Source organism: Vollenhovia emeryi, unplaced genomic scaffold, assembly GCF_000949405.1.
Source record: "Vollenhovia emeryi isolate VEMERY1.0 unplaced genomic scaffold, V.emery_V1.0 DF939172.1, whole genome shotgun sequence".
NCBI lineage: Eukaryota > Metazoa > Arthropoda > Insecta > Hymenoptera > Formicidae > Vollenhovia > Vollenhovia emeryi.
The window spans coordinates 1,374,685-1,397,995 of NW_011967194.1; the positions used below are offsets into that span (position 1 = coordinate 1,374,685).

Consider the following 23,311-nt stretch of genomic DNA (forward strand, 5'->3'; position numbering starts at 1 on the left):
AATCGGCCGATCTTCGAGTCGCAAACTCCGGATGATAACGGCGATGGAACCGCTGCTGGCTGACGGCCGATCTCGCGGGTATCGCTCGACGGAGACTAATCTACCGCGTACTTTCTCAGCGTGTTTGCGGTGACACGGTGACAGGTGCTCCTACCTCTTCCGACAAATCAGGGACATACCTAAGCGTGATCATGTGTCTTTTTTTGGTCGCGTTTGTGTTTCTAGACTTGTTTGTTTCTCATGTGTTTGGTTTTAATGCTGATGAGATGATCTTACACAAAGTCACACATATTCCTGTTTTCGAAGAAATGCCTCTTCTCCATGCTTTTAGACAAAGTTCCGGTGATGTGCGATAGGTATCGTCGAATGGGCTTAACGTTATCAAAGTTGCAATTTTAAAGAAGGAAAATTGAAAGGAAAATGTGTCAAGTTGAAGAAAAGAATTGTGTATGGAATGAGTTTAAAAAGTATTACAGTCACAGAGTTCCTTTGTGAAGAAAAACGGCCAATTTTGCTAATTCGACTCCCTTTGTATATTTCGATATTACATTTGTAATTTTGTATTTTTTGATATCATAATTGTTGATTTTTATTGTTGAAATCCGTTTGTAAGAAATTTCTGGATCACGCTGTATATTGGAAAGAGACAGGATTTAGTATCAGCTGACTTCCGAAATGATTCGCGCGTATTTAAACGCGATATTATTTTTATGCACCGTTGCCGGAGCACCAGCGCCGAAAATGTTTATCAATTACATTAGATTAGCGGATTGATCAATTTCATCAATCAAGATTGTTTCTTTATTAATTGGCAGGACGAAATTAATTCGATGAGTTAAGATAAACTCATCCAGTGGATTATTATTCGAATAATTACAAGTTGATCGTTAAGTAGAAAACTATCTTCGGAAATGAGTAAGTTAATTTATTGTCTTTTCTTAATTTATTAAATAAAGATAAGGGACATTTGTTGCACCTGGTGTCGCCCACGTGCGCTTGCTGTCGAAAACTGCTGTCGGCAATAAAGGCAAAAAGCTAACGATTACCTACTGTCACGAAACATGTCGGTAAGAACAAGATGCTTAACGTCTACATCAAAACTCGCATTGTGCATTGCATCATGATTCATGCTTGGATTTCCAGTAGATAGATAGATAGAATTAGTTTTATTGTTTCCCTTAGGGTTACAATCTTCTTACAATTCAGACTTATACCTAAACTTATTCTAACTTATTCTAACTTATCCTACATATCCTACATTTTAACATTTTAACACGCTCCCGATATGCGAAAGACACGTTCGAACAAACTGAAAGTCTAATAGCATGTCTTCAAAATATGCATTATGTCAGACAAAGAAAGAAGTGACATTTCTCTGGGGAATTTCTTCTAGTCTTAAGTTCTTCCTACTCAAATGTCAGTTTATGTAATTAGGTTATCGAAAATATTTTCTTTTTATCTCCAATTCTCTCGACAGAGTGCTGATTCTCTTGCGCAGGGGAGTGCGTTCGCTTATTTCGAAATTTTTACGATTTGAATTCTCGCGGAATTAGAAACTAACGGGACTTGACGATACTCGCGTAAACCCGTGCGAAGGGGATTGAGCCACGCTAATGCTTGCGACATCAGGTCACCGAATATATTGACGCGTTTTATGGCAGACTGCGATTCGAGAAGACAGTCGAATTGTAGCGGCTACGATGTTGCGGAGCAGCGGGGAGCCGATCAGCCATTGTCTCCGTGAAATCCTTGATATTGAAATAAGCCGATACTCGTCGCGAATGTGTACTCCGTTCACATAGTGCGAGCTGCATCCGTTCAGAAATCGCGCACTCGAGTTTTGGAGCGGGACGAGGGGAGCCGCTTGCGATTTCGAACGCCGTCAATAATCGTATCTTCATCCTGTATCGGAGATCCAAGGATCCCGCGGGCTCCTTACCTCTCAGCAAGACCGAGCACAACCGGGCAGCCGCGTAGGACAGCAGGACAGTTGCTGGACGATCCTGCTGGCTGCCTTGAGGGAAATTCGTCCAGGCGGCATGGCTCCCACCTCTTTACTTCGATCCTCCTAGCTGTTGCCCGGCGAAGGATGTCTCACCGTTCGTCACTAATTCCCGAGTAATTCGTATCGCCGCTCGCCGTACCATCGGCAATTCGCACCTCCTGCGTCGCTCTTTTGTGACCCGCGCACACCGGGCATCAGCAAGTAAGGCCTGTTGGCAACAACCCTCCCCGCACCAGGAAGTCAGGCCGCGTCTCTCATGAGGACAACCGTACCGGGTGTCATCGCACCACGTCGCGTCACGCTGCATCTTATCGGGAACGCGGACGCCGCGCGATTCGTTCGATCGTCGACTCCACGAAGAGAAGACCGAGAAAGGGGAAGAAAGAGAGAGAGAGAGAGAGAGAGAGAGAGGAGAGAGAGAGAGAGAGAGAGAGAGAGAGAGAGAGAGAGAGAGATGCACCGTGCAGAGTTTGTATGACTGACAACAGGATCAAAGACGGAGAGAGGAGAGCACGAAGACCTGGGCACAGGACACGATGGCCCGGCCACTGCGCCGGTACTGAGGCTATGCCGCAGCCTCGGCCTCCTGGTACTCCCTATTCCTCGCTCTCTTCTGCCGTCCCGCTCCCGTTCTGCTCGTCTCGCTCTCCCACTCTCTTTCTCTTTCTCTGTGTAATACTCTTCCACCCACACCGCGGATCGTTCTCCCTTCCTCGCGCCGTTACTCGCGCGCTCTTCCTCTCGCGCGGCCATGCCATGGTCGGCAAATTTGGAGAACCCTCCTGGCGCATGTGTATCCAGCTCTCCTTCCCTCTCTTTGTCTATCTTCCTTCTTGCAACGCAAGCACGCGTCTCTTTCGGAGAGTTCAAATGAACTCTGCTCTGTAGCTTCCGAAAATTTATCTTCCGTCTCTTTCTGAAGGAACCGCCACCCTTCCGCCACCGCCGCCACGTGAATTTCTCTCCCTCTGTTTCACGCGATAGCCCCCTCCGTCGACTATCTCCAATTTGCTCGCGTTTCTCTCGATCTCTCCGTTCGTCTCACCCTTCTGCGTTTCCTATCTCCCTCTCCGTTTCTCCTGTGCGCAACCCTCTCTTCCGTACGTCCCGTCCCTATTCGCGTTCATCATTTTTCCTCTTCCACCTTTTCTAAAACTCCGTCTCGGTGTCTTCGGTACCACCATTTTCTTCTCTTTCTGTTCCGTTCTCGCGTTCACCGACTCGAAATACTTGCCCTCTTCCTCTGACCCGCGCGTATCGTTCATCCTCTTTTAGTCGGACCGCTTGAATACCGCTGCCTTTTCGTCTATCAAATGCTTCCTGCGACTTTCTCTCTCTCTCCCTCTCCCTTTTCCCCTCCCCTCTCTTCATCTCCTTCGTCTATTTTTCGTCCTCCCCCAACTCGTGTATCCCTTCATCTCTCCATTCGCACTTTCTGTCCTTCTTCCTCACCTACCACCAACTCTGCACTAGCTGCGCGGAACTCCACTCCTCTTGCTCCCAGGATCGTCATCCCTCTTCCATCCCTATCTCGTACCCCGACTTCCATCCCTTTCGTTCATCCCGACTCGACGAGCTCCCCTCCGCTCGCCCAACAGCGCCGCGATCCCGTGTTCTTTACATCCGTCGCGTTCCACCGCGAAAGTCAACCCCGTATCGTCGGAGGGTGCATATTCTTCCTGCTCCGCCTGGCGTGGGTAGCTGGGCGCGGAAACCTTGCGACACATTCCTGAATCGAGGGGGAGGACGAAAAATACAGATGTTCGGACTTTTATGTCCCGCCTTAGAATAATACGCCATTTGCGGACGGATGATAAGAGCTACCGATAATTTATATCGAAAGCAAACTCGATAAAGAAAAGGACACGCGCATCACACATTTCAAAATAATATATAGAGGGCCGCTCTTACGTCTTGCATTTATAATAAAATAAAATGTAATCGGGTTTCGACGTTTACTTGACGACAATGTCGATGAGAAAACTCTAAAGTTAAGATCGCAAAAACTGATCGAGAAAAATGGAGCAAACTGAACTAAAATGCGCGACGCTATGTTCTTAATCGTAATGAACAAACTGCGACAATTTCGTTAAACTTTAAGAATATTTAATGATTACAATAGAATTGTAATTATTACGCAGGAAATGTACATGTTAGGATATATGTTAAACTGGTGAAAGAGAACAATGCATTTGAAAAAATTCTCTTTATTCCTAGATTCGAGAAGAGGTGAATCCAAATATCTTTGTAGAAAGATATCAAAGACAAAAAACGCACATTTTAACAGCTGTCATCTTATGTAGGAGTCCCGTATTACATTATACATACATATTCTATTATAGTATAATATTTTTCTAAATTTTGACTTATTAATTAACTAATTAGTCAACGTATTTATGCATTACACTTCCCCGTTACATTAAACGATATGGCACGAACGAAGTTTTCTTCGCTCTGATTTGCGGACCAGTCAAGAAATGTTAAATTAATCGCAATTGATATTTGGCACTAAATGTAACAGGAACTTTTGCATACTATTATTTAGAGGCAAAAAATTTCTTTGGTAAAGATTTGCCATCGAGATCAATGAAACGAACGTGAACATAAATTTAACAACGTACGTGCACGTGTATTAAGATAAATAATTATCTTTCTCGTAACAATTCTGCATTCGATATCGTATTCGACTCATTTAAACTTGTCGATGGCATCAATAAAAAATATTATAATCGCAAAACTGTTCAAATTTTTTTGTCTAACAGTTGTTAAGAAATAGCTTCTGAAAATTATAAGAATCCAGAATTGTATTCAAGTTTATATGTCAGCGTAAGGAAAGTTTTATTTCTCTTCCAAACGGTATATCTTTATGTCATCGTTTAACTCCTGGTAAAAAGTAAAACGTTCACATTGTACTCCAAAATGTACTTGTAATATTTTCCATTGTTACCGTCGACATTTGCAAGATTAGATCAAGGCAAAGTGTCTCGGAATAGCTGTCCTTAATCTTAACGATAAGCACTTTGATGCCATTAATATTAGTAAAGGCACGCCGGGCAATTCTTTCACGTCGAATCAATGTAGAACAAATCAATATCAAGTCTGTACAAATTCAAAATAAGTCTTCGATCATTCTCGGTTCACGAGAATTGCATTTCTAGTGTCATAAAGATCGGTCATATAGCGCGGACGATTCGTAGCCGCGAAGACTATTCTCTTCTCTGGCGGTTCTAGGTCAGCGAGCCCACCCGAAGCATTTGCCCCAAAATTTGTCCATTGTATGATACAAGTGAGGCAACACACGTGTGAGACTGTGCGCTTCGTCCGTGTACGTGACCTGTTCGAACATAATGTCCTGATACTCCAGCGACTTGATGAGCGACATCGCTTGCTGGTAATGCACGTTGTCGTCCCCGGTACCATGTATCACCATATACTTTTTTCCGCGTATTCCCTCGGATATTCGCGAGATATCCGTATTATTGTAGCCAATGAGGTTGTCCTCTGCAGTCGGCAGTCCCATGAATCGTTCCGTGTAGACGGAATCTGTAACGAATCGGACGGCGATACTAAGGAAACGTTTCTCGATGTCCGAATTCGAAGTCTTTACGTTCAATATCGTGTGAAATCATCGTTATTACAACAGATGTTAAAGATTAATCTTGAGAAATTACACTCCCAGATTTTTCTATTCAATTACCGTAATAGATCCAGGAAGTCACAGGCGCGACAGATATACCGCACTTGAAGACAGAGCCGTCATCTTTCGCGAGCGCCATACCAGTGTGGAAACCGCCATAGCTCCAGCCCCATATGCCAGTCCTGTTCGCGTCGATCCACTTGTACCGCTTCTGCAGAATTCTGCAACAAGAGGCGTTCTCATATTCAGAGTGACGTTCGTTGCCGAGAACGAAGCCAATTTTCGATCATTTTCGCGTTACTCACGCGGTGACAGCGATCGTATCTTCAATTTCTACGGTGCCCATCTTTCGGTATATCTCGAAGAGCATCTTGCTACCCTTATTAGACGAGCCTCGTCCATCGATCAATGCATAGATCACGTTTCGATTGGTCGTAAAGTAATGCTCATACCCGAAACTGGCTTCTTCGATGATCCTTAGCGTGTTCGGACCACCGTAACTGCGGGTTGTAATGTTTTACGAAATGTTTAGCCGCAACGAAAACGCGAATGAAAGATTAGCTTTCAGCTTTTTTTTATCTCCTTCGACACTACGTGGATTTTATCTACCTTCGAGCTACAAACGGACATCATGAATGTCTAAGTAGGTGGAGCCCGAATGCTTCTTAAAAAATAAGGGAAAAGTAAGCGAGAGTCATTAAAGATAATCGATTGTTGCGGGAGCTCCGGCGTGAATTGGCCAAGCAAACAGAGATCAGATCAGCAGTCCAATTCTAAATGGAGATGGCAATCTTTTTGCGTGCCGATCAGTCATAGCGTACACCAATTCTAAGTGTACCGCGGCCGCTATTAACGATATATGGTAAACATTAAGCCACTGTAAAGTTGGCACCTCATTTTCCAAGATCGAAAGTTTTCTCCAGCAATTTCGTTTACACGCGCAATAGTTCTGCACTTTCTAATAAGAAGCAGTTCCGTTAATTTGAATAGAAAGGAATGGCATCTGAAAATGGGAAGCGCTAACTTCCCGTGGCACCTCAAGTTGCGAAAAAATCCTTCCAACCAAATTCTATAGTTGTAGGAGAGTTTCTGATGAAATTTAACACCAGTTCTCTTGCAAAATATGCAGTTATATTTGCGATAGGGAATTGAGGCTTTAACTTTATTCAGACCTATACGCTTTGCAAAACGAAAATGTTCTGACGATAAGCAAAATGTTGTTTTATTATGCAACATAAAATTTTTCGAAATCTACCCGCGATAACGTCATAAAGATATTCCTATACATTCGTTATCGAATCAAGCGTGATATAAAGCCTGTGGACGATATGGAAATACACGTATACCTCAATAAACCGGAAACTCAATATCAGTTAAATTTTATTCGCCATAAGTTCCGTTTTCTATAACTTCTTATCTTCGTAATGAAAAACTCTCATTGCTCAGAAGCACAAATAAACTAGGTAAATTATCACGCGGACAAATACTGACGGATATCTTTACGTTATCTTAGCAAACTTTGTTACTTATTTTAACGAAGAGAAATCTGGATACTCACACGTATACCAGCATGGGATACACTTTGTTTTCGTCGAAATCCGGAGGCAGGAGCAATTTGACCCTGCAGTCATAGCCGTTGACAGTAATTGTGTAGTTCCTTTGTTGCGGTACCAATCGTTCCGATAAAAGTTCCCTTACCCTCATGTTAGTATTCCAAGTCGAGACTGACTGATGATTTTTGTTGTAAATCTCCACCGTGGTAGGATCGGGCCCGGAGCAGGTGACGGCATAATACGATCTCTGGGTTGAAAAAGATGCAGTCGCGTAGGTGCATTTGTTTCCTGTAACATTTAAATTCATCGCAATTTGAGGTACACTTATACCGCGTAATAAGATACTCATTCGTGCCGCTTCAATTTTGCTCAAGTTGGACGACGTTCTGCTCAGTTATTTCCGCCTTCATTTTTGCATACACGTGCGTGGTATCGAAACCTGCATAAAATTCTGCCCACCACCGTACGTTGCTAACTTCCCGTCGACGGAAACAGGGGGCATAAATTTTGACACATTCTACTTTTCGCCGACGAAATAAATTCCAGGCAAGCGTCATATTTTAACGGATATAGGATATAGGACCCTGGCATCTACCAAGGTACAGACCTTTCACAGACGTTGATTTTTCTCGCGGGCGCAAATAGCCCGGCGAATTAATCTTCTTTACGCGATAGCGCTCCGTCTGGTGAACGCAGCTGCCGCCGATAGCCGGAAAAAGTTACGCGAAAAGTAATATTTCAGTCCCTTCCTTTACGCGACGAGACGTCTCGTGCAGGAATTAAGATTCGGATCTTTCGGAATCTCCTCGCGTAGCGAGGGAGAAGATAAGTTCGCGTCGGGTCCACGCGGGAGGAGAATTCGGAAATTTTTCCTTGAATTCGCGCAACTTTCGGCGCGTTGCAGAAATATGCGAGCGAAAGTTGCGACGATTTTCTACGGGATCGAGAGAGGTAGATTACATCATATCGCCGTTCGCGTAGATCTTCCCCAGCCCCCCGTCACGTATACACATGCGCGCTAAATACTCATGAACGCGACTTGCGACTTTTGTCAGATGAAATTACTCCCGGTGGACTTTCCGCTTTAATTGGATCGTGTACCTATCGCCCGAACAAGTTACAGATACTGTCGACGATGACTCCCGAAATTTCTCCGGCACTTACGGGACCGCTGTGGCACTTAAGCATCCTCTGAGCCTTCGGTCCTCCTTAGACGGTGGGACGCGAATCTAAGTAAAACGGACGATCGGACATTAAGAGCGATGAAGTTTTCATGCTTCTTGCGTAAAATATTCCTCCCGCGGGAGACGCCGTAGTTTAAATAGAATATTCGGGCGACGCCGAACGTTCTCGACAGATAAGGCCTTCACGTTCATGCACGATGTAAGATCGTAGTCTAAATTGATGACAAATGCCAACGCTCTCTCGCTCGGTCCCACACACGGGCTCTTTTCATATTCGTGATTTCGACGACTCACCTTCCGGCGTTAGCAGCTCGCAGGATATGCAAGTCGGTTTCTGGCTCCCATCCAGAGGCACCGAATACAAATTCCTCTGGGACGGTTCATTCGGCGCCGTGGCGAGATAGTAAACTACGCCTGAAGACGAATCGACTGCTAGAATCGTCTGAACCTCGGAGGGACCGGGCGTTAGGTCCACCGGTTTAATGAACTGGTCATCCTCGTTTAAGTACCTAACGAGACGTCAGTAAAGTTACGAAAAGAAGCTAGCAAGCTTCAACAATTCTCAGGATCACCGTGACTAAATTTTCCCAAGTTATGAGATTGCGCTGGAGATCGCAGATAAATTGTAGATTATTCGGAGTAAAAAAAATTTCGGGTCGTTTCGTGAGAATCGTAATTTTCTTCGTGAATTATAAAGATAAATTTGTTTAAAGATTGTGCAATATCTCACTTGACTATATGTCGGAATCTGCCATCGCCGGTACCGGAATCCTCTCGTCGTAAAAGCAATGCATAATCGCCGGCTTTTATAGGGCTATTCGGCTGTAGCCAGCCCTCGGTCTCCTCGTCGTACAAAACCAATTTGGCATCACCTTGCATGTCGTACATGGTCAGCTGGGATTGATTCTGTACGCGATTCGTCCATGTTGCAACCACGTGCGTTTCGTTCCACCAGCTCACGGCGTATAGAACATTGTCGCTACGAACCCGAATGTCAATGTGTTAAACACGACCATAAAATCATCCGAAGACAACTATAGAGACATTTATCATTGTAAATGGCAAACGTACCTGGTTACCACATCGGGCGCTTTCAAGGCGACTACTTTTGACGATGGATCTGACAAATCGATCACCGATAAAGATACTACCGGGTTCGGTGTACCTGCCTGAAAAAATGATGTTGATTTGATTAAAAGACTTAATATTTCGTTGAAGGAAATAATAGGAAATAATTAAAGTTTCTGCAGAAGTCTCTATTACCTAAAATAAAATATATTTTTACACGTGTCAATACTGAGTGCTGCAACTCGAGGGAAAAAATGATAGGTTAAATTCTGAAATTTTAGAGAGGAGATTTTACGCTTTTAGAAGATCTGGGGCGAAATTGAAAAAGAATTTTTCGTCTTCGTACGTGATCTCAGAGCTGAAGTTTTTTTTGTCAATTTTTCACAGCCAACTTTCAAATGGTACCACATGGTGCAGAAGCATCACCGAGGAAAAAAAGCTTGAAGAGATTTGAAAGCTGAGATTTCGTGCTTTAAAATATCTTTTCTAAAGCGCCACCATTTATCGCGTAAATACGTACATAAATTTGTACTTAATTTTTAACACCAACTTAAAGTGGAGCATCAACGGAATAATTAAGCGTGTTCGGTATTAATTAAATAGTTTGAATTTGATTACTCCGAGAAATTATCGCTAATAAAGAGGGATCTGCTTGTCGCTTTTGATAAACGACGATCTGACATAGAACTAGAAATGCCTCGCGGGCTTTTGTCACGGAAGATTGCGCTTCTACCAGCGCACTTCGACAATTGGATTATCCGCACGTGCCGACTCACGCACGCGGAAAATGAATCTATGGTAGAGTAAGCTCGAGTTAAACGGAAGAACGACGGTCCTTCCAACTCGTTACGGCAATAACCGATTTTGTCGAGTGGAGATGATTAGTCGAGTTCTCAGTGGTGACTTATCAATATTACCGTATCGGAATAATTCAAATATTTTTAGTTATAAGTGGTGCTGTAGTATTAAGAAAATATTATTAATCGTTTGAAACAGACAATTAAAGCTAGCCGATAGTTTTGTTGTATGAGCAGAGAAGGAATTGAAAAGATATTATCGATCCTAGAAGTATGGAGAAAAATTCGAAATATCTATTCAAAAATATCGCAAACTACGTATTTACATTCTTCACAAATATACTTTTCGATATGTAATTTGTGGAGAATTTATATTTGTGGGAAATGAAAGTACTTATATGTAGATCCAGAGATATTTTTTGAGGTAAAAAATCTCACCTTGGGATATTTTATTTCAACTTGCGTGGGGTATTGGTCTTTAAGAGAACCGGGGGAGCCATAATCAGACCACGTCATGGTCTTTACTTGGGTATCGTTGAAGGATGCAAAGGCCAAGTACTGTCCATCTGGTGAATACCACAGCGCGGTCGGAGACGCATATACTTCCTCTGTAATCAACATATGCCATCACTTATAATTATCCGACACAGATAGACGTGCTGCTTACACTCCGCGATGTATAATTCTTCTTCAAATCGGATATATTTCTTTTAAATATTCATATTTTTTCTTAATATAATGTAAAAAATTTGTAATATATTCATACGCATTATATACAATTGCATACAATATTTTTTAGAAATATGAATATTAATTTATGTAGATGTGTATTTGCGTCACAAAGAGACAGGTTTACCTTCATATGCCCAATCTGGAATTCCGTTGTAAATCTTTCCGGGTTTGCCACTGTACGTCAGTCTTCTTACTACATCTCCGCCACGAGTGAGAGTCATATAATAAATATCGTTATCGAGAACGTAAACCAAGTTACTGCCAATCGGCGACCACGTTGCTAGCGAGAGATAAGCGGCATTTGCAATCGTCCTAAATGCCCTGCAAATGTACAAAAAAATTTTTTGTTACCAGTATATATTTGCAATAGAAAAAGAAAGTCCGTGTAAATATTTTTACATGTGTTTTACATGATGTAAACGTACGAATTTTTATACCAGCTATGACTGCGATAACGATGGACATGAAGATAACAAAAATTGGAAAAATCCGGTGGACGGATTCAGTGAAATTGAAAAAGAAAAATGTTGCGTTGTGTATTTTGAGACACCTGTTCATGTTGCAAAAGATATAATTATTGAAATAATAAACAAACCATTTCTAAAGGAAAAAGCAGTTAAATAGAAAGTCAAATTTTTATTGCTTCATTAAAATATGTAAAGATAGAGAAGATAGAAATTGGTCGTGTAGGTCACGCATGGTCAAGTTTCGTGTCAAGCTTATCGGGGAACAGTTAATATTATCGGCGACAATATGAGTTTATATTATCAGCGGCAATGTTTGTGCGCTATAAAAATATAAACGAATTAACTTACTTTCTCTGCATGTCATACACCATGTACATTTTGAGGGTCGAGTGTCTGTACACCTGCAAAAATCATTTATTTTGTTTCTCGTGTTTTAGCGAGCGAAAAGTTATTAAATAATTGATCACTCACAAATAGAGTATTGCAACCGAGGAGAATGTATTTCCTGTTGGGTGAAATAGTTGCCGAAACAGTGCTCATTTTGTATAGCAACTGAAACAATTCCAACATTAAAATTAATTTAGTATGATCAGCTCGTTGGATGTAAAAACAAATGAATCAATACAAAGGCCAATGTTGCGAACGAATAAAAGATAAAAGTCAAGTCAATAATTTAAAACATTTACCTAATATGTATTAAAATTCAAGGGTATACAGGATTGTTGCGAACGTTAACGATTCAGTGTCACAGCACCTTCTTCAGCACAAATTTGAGTTAATAATATAAAATAGTAAAAATATATAAATTTAGGTTAATAATATAAAATAGTGAGAATATATAAAGTTTTATTCGCTCGTAACATTGGCCTTTGTATTGATTCATTTGTAATTCCAACATTGATCTTCAAGAATCGTGTTATTTAATATAAACGTCTTGAACTTGGAGGAATTTATTTTGCGAGAAACGTCGGGTTAATTAATTATCTTTGAACAAATTGTCTAGAACAACAGTATTGACAATCTGAAATATTTCTTTATATGTATAGCAATGTCAACTTGTAAAAACGTATTTTATTTAATTTTTGTCACGCAAGTATCGCGAGAATATTTGCATTATAATATCTCTGCGATAACGAAATGCCAATTGCAGATTGACGTTTCAAAGATTAAGTAACATAGTAGATCATAAAATGTGTCCTTACTGGTATATCCTTTCCATAAAAAATCGAGTTGCTCTTCCCTGTTTTCACATCAGTAATTTTAACGTCGCCAAAAAACATGTCGGTAATCATAATTTCAAAATCAGAAATCCACGTGCCGTTGAAGCCAGTCATGTAGAAGAAATTTGTATATACGTCCATCAAGGAAAATGGTTCTTTCGCAGTTTCATCCATATTCTTGTTAGGGATATCGCTGCTGTCGATATATGCAACTATATAAACAGATTTAACAAATTTAAAGTATAAACAACAGGTGAATTAATATTCATTGAACTCGCCAGTAACTACATTTTCACAAGTAACGATCAAAGTGTGTATTTACCGAATGTTAACTACGCGAAGGATTAAATTAATTAATTCACCCACCTGCCCGTGATTGGCCGATGACGATCACGAAGGCGCACAGTACCAGAAGTTGAAGAGGCTGAAAGAATTTCGGATTTGCCAACAATAAGATATGCCGTGAAAATTCTATTATGTATATATACCATACATAAATTTAACGGAACGGACACGGACAGAATATATAGCGCAAAAAATTTTGAAAATGTGGTTACTACTATTGCCCAAACTTCTAACTGCGCTCGTAACTTCGCGAATTCTCGACTTCGGTAACCGCGGAAGGCTTCGTTCCTGTTCTATGGATCGTTAACCTTTCTTCCAGTCAAGAAACATTATTTTTACGAGGAAAAAGGATCATTTCTCCTTTCCTTCGTCCTGTAAAGTTGAGACTTTGATCGCGAATAAAAAACGAAAGGTAATCTTGGTAACGATGAAACGGAGTCGATCTCTGGAAAATTTACCCTCTTTCTGCTGGAATCGCTGATATTTTTATTTAATTGGAGATTAGCAGCTTTCTATTTGTTCATCGATTATCGAATACAATCTTACCATTAATGCGAAGAAAAAAAAACGAGTAATTAAGATTAATCGAGAATCAGTCAATGTTGGCGCAACAGATCCTCAGTAAATGGAAATTGGTGACAGCCCCGATATATCGGAAGAATCGAATCTAAAAATAACTCACTGCTACGAGTTTAATACCTCGAGCGCATCGCCGTGTATATTCTACGACGAAGAAAAGGGACGCGAGAGAGCTTAGGTAGAAGGCGATAAATCGAGACAGTTCGGACCCTCGAAACTTTTCCATCGGTGGGCGCGCATCTGACGAAAAGTGCTCTCACAGACTTATCGATTCGATACGTCGGGACATTGTGCCTGTCCCACGAGTGAAATCGAAACAGAAGTAAGTCGGATAAAAGCCCTTCCACCATAATGGTAGATCGCGAGTTCCGATAGTTATTTTCGCGGCTGCTCCTCTTCAATGCATCTTGGGGAGGTGGGACCGGATCGGGGGACAAGTGGTGTAAAAAGTAGGGTATTGCAAATATATCTCTGTTAATTTCTTAGAAATATCCGCTTTATCGCGAGGCGAGAACCTAAAAATAAGTCACCCAAAGTCAGATAATGCTTGTGTTAACGATTTAAGCGAAGAAGCTCGAGAATTTTTCGGGAACACTTTCTATCTTTGAGGAAAAATCGATTTCTCTGTTCGATGATTCTCGCAACATGAGTGAGGGAAAAAAAAGGAAAGATAACGGCGGATTCGTCGCGCCGTCGGACAACGTACCGTGTGTCTCGCCATGATAAATCGGCCGAACTTCGAGTCGCAAACTCCGGATGATAACGATCGATGGTACCGCTGCTGGCTGGCGGCGGCCGATCTCGCGAGTGCGCTCGACGAAGACTAATATATCGCGTACTTTCTCAGCGTGTTCGCGGTGACACGGTGACACGTGCTCCCACCTCTTCCGTCAAATCAGGGACATACCCACGCGTGAGTATGTGCTTTTTATCGTGTTTGTGTTTCTAGACTTGTTTGTTGGCCTAATGTTTAGTTTTAATGCTGATAAGATGATCTTCTTACACTAAGTTACACAGATTCCTCTTTTCGAAGAAATGCCTCTTCTCCATGCTTCTAGACAAAGTTCCGGTGAAGTCCGTAGGTTTCACTGAATGGGCTTTACGTTATCAAAGTTGTTATTTTAAAGAAGGAATTAAATATATAAAGAGTATAGGCCAATGATGTGACGGGCAGCTCAATTTAATATAACGCCGTTAAATATTTTACAATCAAGGAACAAAGAAAAAGTATAACGACGCAAACAAATAAGATCGAAGGATACAGATGAAGTTGAATAACTTATAAATAAAAATAATAAATTAGAGATACACAAATAAGGTTAAAAACGTTGTACAATGAACAATTAAAAATTAAAATTATCGTTCGAACGTTTCGACTCTACTTAGTCTTCATCAGCGAACTTCTGCTTGTAAGGTGTATCTCTAATTTATTATTTTTACTTATAAGTTATTCAACTTCATCTGTATCCTTCGATCTTATTTGTTTGCGTCGTTATACTTTTTCTTTGTTCCTTGATTGTAAAATATTTAACGGCGTTATATTAAATTGAGTTGCTCGTCACATTATTGGCATATACTCTTTATATATTTAATTTTATACAAAAACGAGCTTGCCAAAAAATTGATATTAAAGAAGGAAACTTGAAAGAAAAATATGTCAAGTCGAAGAAAAGAACTGTGTATGGAATAAATTAAAAAAATAATAGAGCCACAGAGTTCCTTTTTTAAGAAAAACAGGAAATTTTGCTAATTCGATTTCTATTGTATATTTCGATATTACATTTGTAATTTTGTATTTTTTTATATCATAATTGTTGATTGTAATTGTTGAAATCCGTTTGTATGAAATTTCTGGATCACGCTGTATATAGGAAAGAGATAGGATTTAGTATCAGCTGACTTTCGATATGTTTCGCGCGTATTTAAACGCGATATTATTTTTATGCGTCGGTACACGTTTTTCTTCCTGAAACATCGCGAATTGTCGGGCGGGTCGTTACAACGATAAACTTTATAATGACATCATAAAATTGTGTCGTGACAGAAATTTAAAGGCAATGCGGACGACAATGCGACTGCACTAAATCTCAGCTGAGACTGTTATTATTATCAAGGCCGCTTGTTATTTAACTGCACGCGCAATACGGGACGATTATCTCTACGCCTTCGTAAGATAAGAAACTAATACATATGCTTTGGTTAGCACAGCGCCGAATATGTTTATCGATTAAATTAGATTAGCAGATTGATCGAATTCATCAATCGAGATTGTTTCTTTATTAAATGGCAGGAGGAAATTAATTCGATAAGTTAAGATAAACTCATCCGGTGGATTATTATTCGAATAATTACAAGCTGTTCGTTAAGTAGAATACTGTCTTCAGGAATGAGTAAGATAATTTATTGTTTTTTCTCAATTTATTAAATAAAGATAAGGGATATTTGTCGCAACGGCAAGCGCGTCGTCCACGTGCGCTTGCTGTCTAAAACTGCTGTCGACAATAAAGGCAGAAAGCTAACGATTTCCTCCTGTCACGAAACATGTCGTTTCGAAATATTGCATCGCGCCAGGCGTGCACCGTTTTCAATATTGTAACGATCGAAACGCACAAAGTACCAATGTCTGAGCGCGCGCATGCACTCGGTTCCTTTTAATCTTTTTACATAAAATCTACAATAAAGACGTCGAGCTATCGCACATTTTTCCCTTGCAAAAAGAAGACGATATCACTATCGAAAAAGGAATTCGTGACTGTTGAACCGTAGGCAATAACATCACTCGGAATAAAAATCGGAAACTATCAATTCCTCGGTGTCTTTTCCATCCTCGATCGTATCAACTGTTTCGAAAAATTTATCGTCGCAGAGTTGCTTAGGCCTGTTCTACAATACTTCGTATGTCGCTGTCGGATGTCGGGACGCAGCCGATGGTCCAGTGAGAAACTTTCTTTTCGAAAATGAAATTTTCCCGTTGGACCATCGGCTACGTTCCGACATCCGACATATGTATTGTAGAACAGGGGTCATTCCACTTTGACGGCCCAAAAACTGTGCTCATCTTTAACAATTTCTTTCGCATACACCGTAAATACACATACAATGAAACAAATCTTTTTGGGGTTTATTAGGGCACTCTTAAATAACACAAAAAAATTCAGTTATAATTTAAACCATTTTTTAATTAAGCGTTTTCTACACCGTTCCAATGGCGTGTCAAAAAGATGCGAGTCCGCTACGTTGACGACTTTTGTCATTCAGGCTTACCTGAAACAAAAAGTCGAAAAGACTCTTCATCTATATGAGTGTCGCTATGTCCCGAACCTCAATTAATAATTTTTATATAAAAATAAAATGGTGCCAGTTTGAAAAAAAAAGTTATTTTTAAAACTTTTTCAAACTTTTTCAAACTGCTACTTCTCCACTCGGATGAGCCACAAGTAGGAACATCCCTAGGTGTAATACGGGCATTATGGCCAGTCTCTGATTACAGAGTCTCTACAGTACATTGGAGGTAGTCGCCATCTCGTCTTAATAACGCAAAATGTAGGAACGTCGCGACCCGGGTTACCTACCGCTAAGCCTTCGCACTCGGTTCAATACATTTACCGCATCTCGGAACTTCCTTTGGCGTTACTTGCCAGCAGCTGTTAAAACATAGCGAAACCAGGAGAAGTTTCCGTTACGTTTAAAATACTAGGGTATATTATCTTTTACGTGTTGCACACGCTGATGAAATTATGTAAAGGTGTTATATATGATACGAATCTTAATTTAGATAAAATTTAGTGCTAAGTTTTACATGACATTTTCAAGCAAAGAGAGATCGATTGATTGGACGTTTACTTATAGAATAACATCAGACCGGTATTGTTTTAAAAAAGGAATTTCTCTCTAAAATATTAAAATACGTCGTGAAAAGAGAATGGTCACACAGGAAATATTAGTCTCATATAATTACCATGCATTTGTTTTTTTCAACACGAGTCCTGCTAATGCTGATAAAAATAACAATTCGCAAATTTGGACCGTCAGCGGCAGGGCGTGTGAGAGAGAGAGAGAGAGAGAGAGAGAGGGAGAAAGAGAGAGAGAGAGAGAGAGAGCGAAGGGGGAAGCGTCCCGGAAACTCTTTCGGAACAACAATTTCTTGCGTCAACCCTCCTTGGCGCGCAGCCCCGTGAAGAATATTTGCGACCCTTTCATGGGCGCGTTTACTATCGATCGGTGAGGATATAACGCGTACCAGTCGTTGCCACGAGTCGAGGAATTGCAATAAGAGAGCAAGAGAGACGGGGATACGGAGGGAGAGAGCGAGCGCGCGAGAGAAAGGAGGAAAGAGCGAGAGGGAGAGGGAGACAGGGTGCCACAAAGACCACCCCTTTCGGACCGACGACTATAAGTACCGGTCGTGGTCGGTTCGCGTGGCTCGTGTGCGCCCCGTGGTCCCACCGGCGTGGCATCGCTTTCGCGTACGCGGAAAAACCACTTGGACTAGGGCGCCGAAGTCGTTTCGATCTATGAATAGATCCTGATCAGTTTCCAATCGCGCAACGTCCGTTCGTCGTCTGATCGAGCGGTCGGGAGGCCGACGGGCGCGCAATAGCACGTGGAACCTCCTGCGAGGAGCGCGGCGGACGATGATTCCGGCGATTCCGCGGGTTCGGAGTGTGGTCCACGAGGAACCGTCGTAATGACCGATCTCGTGGCGGCGGGGGACCCGAGTGATCGTCCGGGGTAGACGTGACGTCGCTCGGGGTCATCGAGGGAAATCAACCGAAATGAGGAGGAGCAAGTCGCGGGGGAGCGTCATCGAGGACATATGCGGGTGTTCCGCTCTGTCGTCGATCGTCCAAAAGAAAGATCTGAATTCCACCTCAGGTAAAAAAATGCACAAAGCAAGTTGGGCCGGTAGAGACTACGGTACGGTTTCGCCGATGTTGTTTAACTTGAAGCTTAGCTTAATTCGTTCTTCGTCTCTTTCCAACTGATGCTTTGGAAAGAGACGAACGCGAATCAAACTAAGATTAAAGTTAACCGGCGTTTGGTGAACGCGGGCCTAAGATCGCTTCCGCGGTACGAGTATCGTTAGACATGAGATTTCCATGGAATTCCATTTTTCCGATTGTCAACGATCAGGATAGTCGTCCGATCCAAATGTCGCGCCGTTGAAATTCTCGCGAGTGAAGGCGAAATACTGAAAATGCACCGACTGCTCCGTATGTTTTAATATAACACCCCGTACGTGACGGATTTGGAATCGTCGGTACCGGCGGGCCGTCCAAAGTTCGTCCACAATTTGCGATTCGATCGATCGTCACGCACGTGTTCTCCGGACGACGGAAAACCCCACGCGATCGATGACGTGCTCGACGCGCAACCTTGAACGAGAAAAGCGACCACTGATCGCTTTCCTCCTTCTCGTAGCGAAGAAGACACTTCGGGGTGATACTTGGACAGCGACACTCCCGGCGTCTGGCATCCAGATGCCAAAGAGATTCTCCCTTCGGTCGGATTCATCCCTACATTCCTCCTCCTTGTTCTTCTCTCTCTCTCTCTCTCGCTCTTTTTCCCTTTGAGTTACGCCATTTATCTCGTCATCACGCTTTCTTCACATCTCGAACCAACGAATGCTCTCTTATTGTTAGTGCTTTTAGCGATTACAACATTGTTTTGCCTCTCGCCGTTTTCTCTCTTCGCTCGAGAAGACGCATATTGCCATTCCGTAAACGCACTGTTCTCCGAAGATAAACTCAATAGCGAGATAAAAGGAACTACGTTTCCCTACGATAAAGTTAAACAGTCGTCGTCAGAAAGATGTTACGATATTATGCGCCGTCACTCGAAAGTGTTACAGTCGTACACTCCGCTCTCATTATTGTTTTGGTACTAATTGAATTAATCCTAGTTACCAAGATCTCTCGCCGACTCTGCGAAATACGATAATTCACGCCTTATCTATCTCCCTCTTCCCTGGAAGGTGGGGCGGGGTGGTGTGTCACTTGCAATAGGTGCGTAACAAAAGGAACTTCCGCGAGGGAAAATCCTGGAATCGCGATTAATACGTCAAACAATCGGGGCGCGCGTGGCGATATTCCAGCCTCTTGTCTACTTTTCTTCTCTTCTTTCCCGTTCTGCGTGCTCTGCCCCCTCCATTGGTCCACCGGCAGCCACCAGCTGGTTTGTTTCTGGCTGCGTGGACGTCCCCGACCCTTCGTAGAAGCCAGCTTTGAATCCCCGAAGCCAGTCGGCAGCCGATGGCGCTTACGTTTCCTCGATCGAGGTCCTGCTTCGATTTTTTTTCCTTCGCCTCTTCGTCCCTTTCATCGCCTAGATCTCTCAGTTTTTCCTCGTGCGACTTGTTCGCATGCGATATATCAACGCTATACATTGTCCAAGGATCCCTAGCGTAGCGAACATTATGAGTTACGTGACTTCGAAGTTGTGTCAACAAGCATCGTCGGGCTAGTCTTCTTAGTCGCCCCACCACCTCGGCGGGGAGTCGTTTGCGGTCCCCTCGTCTGGACCAGGGACCCTCGGGGCCCCGGCAGGTGTAAGACAGTGTTTCCATTCACTGCGAAGTGGCAGCAAGGAAAGCAACGGCGGGGATCGTTTTTCCCTGGCGAGCTGTGTTGAACGGTGAATTAATGGTATAATGCGCAAACGGTTAAATGGTGATTTACAATTCGACAAGGCCAGCCTCGTGAGTCTCAAGTTTTAACTCTCGACTTGCCTTCCGCGTTAAAAAAAAGTGGTATACTTTAATCTCGGAGTAATGACAATTTGAATTCAACAATGTGACGGAAAAAGTTGAAGGAGTAATGAAGTGAATGTGAAAGCGTAAATTAACGCGCGGAGGAAGTTTCGTCGAAATAAAAAGGGCTGAATGTCACTATCATGGTTTTCTTCGGAAGGAAAGACAAGCTGGAGGACCGGCGATTGTTGGAGAGCATGGACGCGATAAACGGCACGATTATCCATCAAATCGACAACGGTAAAGTTCGTACATCGGTCGCGTCTGTGTTGGTCTACAACCTTGCTTTAAGTAAGCCTTAAGCCGTAAGAAATTAACCAATCACAGGTGAGAGCGAGGGGAATAAATGCCTGTGATTGGTTAATCTCTTGCGGCTTAAGGCTTACAGCTTACTTAAAGCAAGGTTGTAGACCAACAGTCTCGTCGCGGATGAGGATGCCTCCCATCGCGCGCGTAATGAACGAAAGCGCGTTTCCGGCGAAATTGTCGTCGCGGCTTTCTCGAAATTAAAGAGAAATATTTTCTCACTTTGCGTATCCACGTAACGCATTCTCGAGGCATACTTCCTCGAACATCCGGTGGGAGCGAGCGCAAATATTATCGCCGGCCGCATATTTTTAATTCCTTCCCTTCCCATCCTTTTCCGTCCGCGTTTGCTTTTCCCTTTTATTTTAACGTCGGCCGCGGCACGCCTTTCAATTGTCACCTGTGAAATTTATCAGCGCGTAGCAATAATTATACATCGCAATTGCGTTGAATGAGCTAATTAAATTGGTAATATTAGCGGGGAAGAAAGAGGGAGCAAGAGACAAAGGCACAGTAGGAAAATTATCACTTTATAACACAAACGATATCAATAATTGTACACTGAAAAAAATTTCTGGTTGAATATGGACGAATCAGATCATTCCTTTAGGATTTACCAGAATTTCTGTAGGATTACAGGAATTCTGGTAAATCCTAAAGGAATTATCTGATTCGTCCATATTCAACCAGAAATTTTTTTCAGTGTATGCATAATTTTACTATAATTATAATTCGATATCGACGCTAAAAATAAAAAATATATTCACTCAATTCCTAAGCGAGAAAGCAGCGTATTCCGTGCGCGTTGAATGAACTAATTAAATTGGTAATACTATTGAGGAAGAGACAAAGGCACAATAAGAAAATAATCACTTTATAACACAAACGCTATAAATTGTATGCACAATTTTACTATAATTGTAACTGCTATAATTAGTTATCATGTGTATAGCGTTTTCATTTTTCTGCTTGTACATCTGTCTCTATACTGTTATATATATTGTAAAGCAATATATATTACGTATTATTGCTTTTATATTATAATTCGATGTCGACGCTAAAGATAAAAAAATACATTCACTCAATTCATAAGCGTGAAAGCCGGCAGCGTATTCCGCGCGCGTTGTGTCCCGCGTTCCCAGCCATGCTTCGATGCTTTATAATAGCATGCATTTATCATTCATGTGCTGCATAGTTGGCGCAGGTTATTATTACATAGTCAAGTGGCTTTTCATCGAGCAGTCGGGAGTTCCAAACGCGTTACCGGAGCATAATCAATCGACGAGCCGTGCATTACATGAAATATCCAATAACTGTGTTACTAAAGCCAAACGAGATGTACATTTTCTAGCTATATTTTCGTTTCGTTCGTCCCCAATCGCCGACATGGCAGTACATATATTACGGTTAGGAATAGAGCATATTTGAACAAAGTAGCGCAGACGTATCGCGATCGATAATATCGAACCGCCAACAGGTGCAACTCTACTTAAATGGAACGTGATAATAATGCCTAAGAGGCCTTGGGCTTGCGTACCACTTGAAGTCGCGAATGGAGCTGACGTTAATTGAACGCTCTTAGATGTGTTATTTAACAGCTTTGCGCTTCGCGAGAGACCCTCGAGCTTGTTCGATAAATATATAAGATCAACCCCATCGTATACACTCGTGCACTACTTGCAGTCCCGCGCTCGTTAAAACGAACAAACGGTCCTCCAATGATTTCCCAGCTCCCCAAGAAAAAGTTGTATAAGCACTTGTTCCATTTCCAATTATGCGCCGGATTGAAGGAAATGGTTGTCGCGTAAATAAAAATTGTTCGTGCCAATATCGGTGGCGTATCAATGAATTCCAGGTGTCGTTCGGAATTCTTCCGAGCTCTCGCGCGTATATTACTCATCTTGCCAACTTATCTTCAAGTTTCGTTCGCCTCCGCTTCAACAGTCGCTCGTCGAAGCAAAGCGCTAAACACGTAGAAAAATGCTCGAGGAGATCGGGTACAGAGTCGAGGGGGATCTCGCGCGACAGCTTCGGCCACCTGTAGCTGACGATATTGATCAGGCCGAAAGATGGCCACGCCCGGGTTCACTCTCGCGTCGCTACAACCCCGTGTCGGCATCCCGTTTCTCCCTCGTTCACCCTCGTCTCTCTTCCTCTCTGCTTCTCTTTCTCTCCACCGCTGGTTGCCGCCGCCGCGGCCGCATGCCGCATGCCGCATGCCGCATGCGGCGATGCGCGCTGTTCCTACCGCCGGTGAATCCGCAGCTGATTATGAACAAGTGCGCCGTTGCTGTTCCAGCCGCGTTCATGCACGTGCGCGACAACCTCGAGGAGCTGGGCGAAGTCGCCGATGACACGGATCTGTTGTTTCTGAAGGGCCTCCTCGACAGCCCGGTCGTCACGTCCCTCGTGAAGGTGAGTGATCTTTATCTCGAAATTAAACCGCGGTCCGCGAGATCGTCCCGCGAGACGATCCTCAACAGTTTGGATCTCCGCTGATATCCCCGGGTCTTTTATTCGTCAGTAGATTAGATATGAAAGACGCCACGAAGAACATCTTATCGTAGGCGCTGGATGCTTTAGAATACGAAAGACTTGAGTTTTACTTTTCTCATACGGTTTCTTCCTTTCGCTTTTTCATTTCCCGTTTTCGCTCAGCGTCAGACGCGA

At 42.5% G+C, this 23,311-nt stretch overlaps 2 protein-coding genes across 4 annotated transcripts in view; one reads left to right on the forward strand and one right to left on the reverse strand.

The window, feature by feature from the left end:
- The window catches only part of LOC105563773 (MAGUK p55 subfamily member 2), a 73,641-nt gene that overhangs the window by 37,339 nt on the left and 12,991 nt on the right, over positions 1-23,311 (forward strand). Inside the window, exons 1-2 of one of the 3 annotated variants that reach the window (XM_012015674.1) lie at positions 18,325-18,462; positions 22,941-23,056. In XM_012015674.1, the coding sequence (XP_011871064.1) occupies positions 18,363-18,462; positions 22,941-23,056 (216 nt within the window). In that variant the 5' untranslated portion in view covers positions 18,325-18,362. Of the gene's footprint in view, positions 1-18,324; positions 18,463-19,968; positions 20,576-22,940; positions 23,057-23,311 lie in introns of those variants that run through there. The other 2 variants (XM_012015675.1, XM_012015673.1) reach the window with 2 other exon arrangements.
- Positions 4,197-14,444, reverse strand: LOC105563774 (venom dipeptidyl peptidase 4-like). Its single transcript, XM_012015676.1, has 14 exons — positions 14,294-14,444; positions 13,030-13,087; positions 12,646-12,875; positions 11,915-11,995; positions 11,792-11,844; positions 11,101-11,297; positions 10,683-10,852; positions 9,451-9,548; positions 9,110-9,358; positions 8,674-8,888; positions 7,201-7,483; positions 5,948-6,142; positions 5,703-5,863; positions 4,197-5,548 (listed from the first exon to the last, which is right to left on the reverse strand). The coding sequence occupies exons 1-14, from the start codon at positions 14,306-14,308 to the stop codon at positions 5,238-5,240; spliced, it is 2,316 nt and encodes a 771-aa protein (XP_011871066.1). The 5' UTR covers positions 14,309-14,444; the 3' UTR covers positions 4,197-5,237.